The sequence below is a fragment of the Rhagoletis zephyria genome, unplaced genomic scaffold (assembly GCF_001687245.7).
Source record: "Rhagoletis zephyria isolate East Lansing unplaced genomic scaffold, Rhagoletis_zephyria_1.1 Rzeph_scaffold_19496, whole genome shotgun sequence".
NCBI lineage: Eukaryota > Metazoa > Arthropoda > Insecta > Diptera > Tephritidae > Rhagoletis > Rhagoletis zephyria.
The window spans coordinates 4,118-9,127 of NW_016176556.1; the positions used below are offsets into that span (position 1 = coordinate 4,118).

The window sequence follows — 5,010 nt, forward strand, 5'->3', positions numbered from 1 at the left end:
AATATTGATTTTTTTACTTATTTTGGTATAGTTTTTTTTTAATTTATTGATTATGTACACTTCATAGAGTTTTTACTTTACTTACGTTCATTAACAAATTTTTGCACTTCTAAAACATAAACTGCTCGCGTAGGACGCTACTCGCAGAATGAACGGAAAACTGACGTGATATGCCGTCTTGCTTCTATGAATCAAAACATGTTCGAGTTTGCATAAAGTAACTGTAATTTCCTTTCCGTAGGACATAGATTTGAAATAATTAAAATTCATAGGGACACAAATATTAGGAAAACGTAAATTAATATCAAATTGGCTGCGGGAGTTCCCGGCTTGTCATACTAGTTGCGATAATTAATGACGGGGAACGCCGTCATGTCCTTATGTTTTTACAAAAAATTGCCGGCGTTTACCGTTTAGTCCGCGAAAGGGTTAATTCTTTTTAGTTATTGTTATCAATAGTACAATAAATATAACAAAACTAAATAACAAAATTTCATTAAATAATACACACTTAAATAACACGTAGTAATAAATAAAACACAAGATACAGCGATCAATCTAGCACACCGGCATCAACAAGATCACTGATCAACCAAAAGGTATAAAAACAAAAAAAAAAGTTGAAAAAGCGCAACTGTGTTATACAGAAAGCTTTAAGAATGTGTTCGGTTTGTGAGACCGCATGTTAGTAACGAAAGGTTAAGGAAATCTTTTCAAATCCAAAAGTAATTTTCCCGAAATGAAACTATTATTCTGGTGCCAGTCCAGGTTCTAAGATGTATAAACTTGTTTAGGGACAACTTATCCAGATACTAACAGATACTGTCCTGGCGCTGCCAACGTAATTGTACTGATTACGTAAGTCAAGATATTGAGGGTCAACCGTTATTAAAAGAATGTGTTCACCGCCAGGCTGGTATGCTGGGGCTTGTCCAGATTCTATTGGTTGATAACATTGTTAGGCAAATCTATGCGAGGATCTGTTTTGACACTGTCGAGAAAATCTTAACTACGGAAATCTAGCCAGGCTCTAAACGGAATGAGGGCTTTGTCTAAAGAATTTCCGGCCGTGTCAGAGATGTCAGGAAGTTTTCAGCAAAACAACTAAACAATTTTTGATTGCAGTCTTCTCCTCCAGTAATCATTTATTGTCGAAAATAATTTCGAAGCGTTTACATACAACCAAAAAACATATTAAACTGTATAACGTTTTTACACTAATCCTAAAGCATTGAATAAATATATTATATAAGTTTAGCATTTTAATCAATTAACAAACTACAAAATGAGGTATTGGCATATTGGCGAGTGGCGAGTGGCGAGTTGTGTCGTTTATAATCTTTGGCACTTAGTAATTTTGTTTTTGGCACTTAAGTCAGTTTTACGTAGATACATACGTAATAATACACCGTGCGAAAAAAAAAACAAAAAGTTTTAAACACACACAAAAAGTCTATTTACTCATAAAACTGCGTTTACAGTTTTTCTCACAGATGTCAGATTTTTTTTAAGCTAATATGAAGTTTCATTTGAGATGAATTCAAAAAATTACTTGAAAACTTCAGAGCAATGTAGAATAACAATATCGGTATCAAATGAAGGAGAAAAATCTGTCGAATTTTATCAAATTAATGATTTTTATTTTTTTTAAGCTAATAAGGTTTGAAGGACGAAATTGGAGGTTGCGGTCATATATTATGAGCCTTCAACATGTAATTTTTTTTTTTTTTAATAAATAATCCAAATTTTCAAGGATGGTTAAGGAGGATAAATTTTTGAAAATTACATTTTTAATACTTATTCGTGATAGTGAACCAAAAAAATAAATATCTTTCAATTCCTCAGAACAATTTTTTTTTTATTTGATGCCCAAATTATTATTCGTTATTTATTGAATATCTCTGAAATCTTAAAGTCCTTTCAGCAAAAAACCACACACCAGGAGAAAAACCAAAAACGCAGTTTTCCTACATCTAACCCCTAGTTTTGCGAGTAAATTGATTTTTTGTGTGTAAAATTTACTGTCGCACGGTTTTACATATTGAATGTATAATTAAATGTGTAATGTGATTTCTTTAGAAAATATCCTCATCATCGTCGTCATCATCTTCATTGGCTTCATGCACATGTTCGTCGGTTTCGCTGAGCACACCACAACTCGAAGCGAAAGTGTCTAAACTGCGACCGGTGTGTCCAGTGCCCAGCGAACCATAAGAATGGTAATAATTCAAACTCAAAGCCGAGTCGGCAGACAAATTGATGGCTTGTGTGGAGGAAGCTATAATGTCATATCCAGGGAACTTGGGCAGCTTAATGGCTCGTTGGGTGCGCATTTTGGTGTCCGATGACTGACCCACACTGTCCAGAGTCTGCTGGCTGCTGAGTGTGGCAAAACTGAAGGAGGGTGGTACTATGTACAAAAAGACATAAATGAAATAAATTTAATTGAAGTAAAATGAAATTGAGATTATCGTGCTTCATTGTACGGTTTTTTTTATTAGAGTTCTATGTTATTTTTTTATCTATAATTGATATGCATTATTTTATATGTATTACATATCGCGAGCTACTTACAACAACTATCGTATGAAGGCGGCTCATCGTCGTCATTGTTATTTGATATATCCTGTGCTCGCGCTCCACGTGCCGCAACAGTCCTGCTGGCCGCCGGTTGGTTCACATCATCAGCGCCATCCTCATCATCGTCATCATCTTCGGTCTGATTGATTTCCACCTGTACACTCCACTGTTCGCCGGCTATATCGCCGTCCTCCTCCTCTAGCGTTGACATTTCACGAGTGCTGATCCTACGCGGTTGTGTTGTGGTTACCAACTGTACACCACGCTGTTGCAGCGGCACCGTGCCAATAACTATCGGCACCGATAGATCTGTGTCATAGTGAAAGTAACCGGTTTTTAATTTTATTTGTAGCGTATAGTGGACGAACACAATATAATTGGGATTCAGTGTGGATCGTGGCGTATCGGAAGGCACACAAACCGTGCCTTGGTACATGCGCTTGGTTAGCCGAAGTGTGCGTTCGGTTATTATACTCTTCGCTAATGTTTTTGTATAGAAATTTCGTTTATAAGGTTGTCGTGCGAGAAAAATGAAATGCTGTTTGAGTGAAGCCTCAACGCTGGCGATGTCATAGTGTGGTGACTGATTATCCACTTCGAGGAAGAAGGGTATCTGTTGGCGTGCCACGAAACCGTTATAAGGCAGTAGGAGGGTGTATAAAATGGGTCCCGAAGTGCAAGGCCAATTGCAAAGGTATTTCACATTTTCATCGCGTATAGGGAGCTGGTAGTTGAAAAAAAAGGATAACAGTTATACGTACGTGAATTATGGCAAATTTTTTGTCTTTTAAAAAATATTTAAAATTTTTTACACTCACTCCATATTCTGGATTATGATTCAAGTTCAATGCCTGCACCACTGTTACAGGTTTGCGAAAGATCTCATCGAATGTCCATGGTTTGGCGATGGTCAACGAGATATTGTAGGCAATGAAACCATATGGACCCTTGCATGAGGACGGACAACCGGACGGTATACGTAATCGGAGTACATAAACGTGTGTACCAGCACGAAATTCGGGACTGTCGTAGACATTTGTGCGTGTATACAAATATTGCTGATGGCCACAATAGTTGGCCGAATCGCTTTTTCCACTGAGTGACCACTGTACGCGCGCCTCACCTTCAAGTGTTACATAGACGGCTGGAAAAGCAAAAAAAAGTTATGAAAGAAAATCTGCGATAGCTTAAAGGTGAGATCCTCTATGGCTAGAGGCATGGCCTGTGTGTAATTTTTTATACATATATTAGCCATTGTCTATGTGTGAAGAGCAATCGGTTTTATAAACGTTTTGTAAGACTCTCTCGTAGACTGTGCTCTCACAAGGGTTTTATAATGCTCTTAATAAAGAACATGTATTCTAAAAGAGGTTTATGCGTGTAGGCATATTTTTATAGGACTATTTTTTCCTGTTTTCCTTTCCATTTCGTGATTAGTGCAAATCCTGTAGAAATTTAAGATCTCTATAAGTTTTCTTCATTCAGAATCAGCAACAACCAAATTTATAAAATTTTACAAAATTTTAATTCTGTATTATTGGATTCCTCTTCACAAAGATCGTGATTACTCTTTATCCAAACCATTCCAGACTTTATTAGATAACACAGGCCTGCGATGATATCTCCCTCAAAAAACGAATTAGAAGTTTTTGGTAGGTTTTAGTACCAAGCTACGAAAAAAACTAATACAAAATTCCATCCCTAAGTTTTGCCAGAAATTTCGTTTTTTATTTTCTTTAATGTTGCAGCATATTATTAGCATTAGCTTCGAATTCTTTCTGATTTACTGAGAGTTTTGTATAAATTTTCTCAATTCTAAAAGGATTTGGCATTGAGTCAAACCACGCCAACTGTGTCAATGAATTTTCATTGATTGTGGGAATCTGTAGATAATTATAGAACAAAAATACACTTTGGGCGTTTTTTCGAAATTGCACTTCGTTTTGGTTTTTTTGGTATTGTAAGAATTTTGCAATTTTTGAGAGAAAAATTCGTAACTCGCGACCCATTTTATGAAATTTGATGAATTTTTTTTTTTTGAGAGTTGCTGAAGCTTTTCCTTTTACAATGGAAAGATTTGCAGAATAAAATTTGCAAAACAATGACTTCTATAATAACAATAATTTAAACAATTACAATTATTTATATATTCTAGGCCCACGATTGCAGTGAAATTTTGGCACAATATACTCTAAACTCTTGATTTTAAGTTCCAAAAAGAAAAAATTAGTCTTTCCAATTTTGACAGTTATTCTCATATAAGCTTGTGTGAGTGATAGAATTTTTATGATAATTAATGAATAATTATACAAGTACGTACATAATTTAACGTATAACTTGAAACATCAATCTTTATTTACACTTTATGTTTATTTACAACATGAGAAAAAAATCGATAGCGACTGTCAAAATTGGAAATACCAATTTTTT

The 5,010-nt window shown here is 35.2% G+C and overlaps 1 protein-coding gene across 1 annotated transcript; it reads right to left on the minus strand.

Moving 5' to 3' along the window:
- Nucleotides 1-1,819: 1,819 nt before the first annotated feature.
- LOC108380510 (arrestin domain-containing protein 3) lies at nucleotides 1,820-3,724 on the minus strand (the record flags this gene model as incomplete). Its single annotated transcript, XM_017636881.1, has 3 exons — nucleotides 1,820-2,410; nucleotides 2,575-3,304; nucleotides 3,399-3,724. Coding segments are annotated over 3 exons (1,391 nt in total), but the record flags the coding sequence as incomplete, so codon positions are not given.
- Between the last annotated feature and the right edge of the window lie 1,286 nt (nucleotides 3,725-5,010).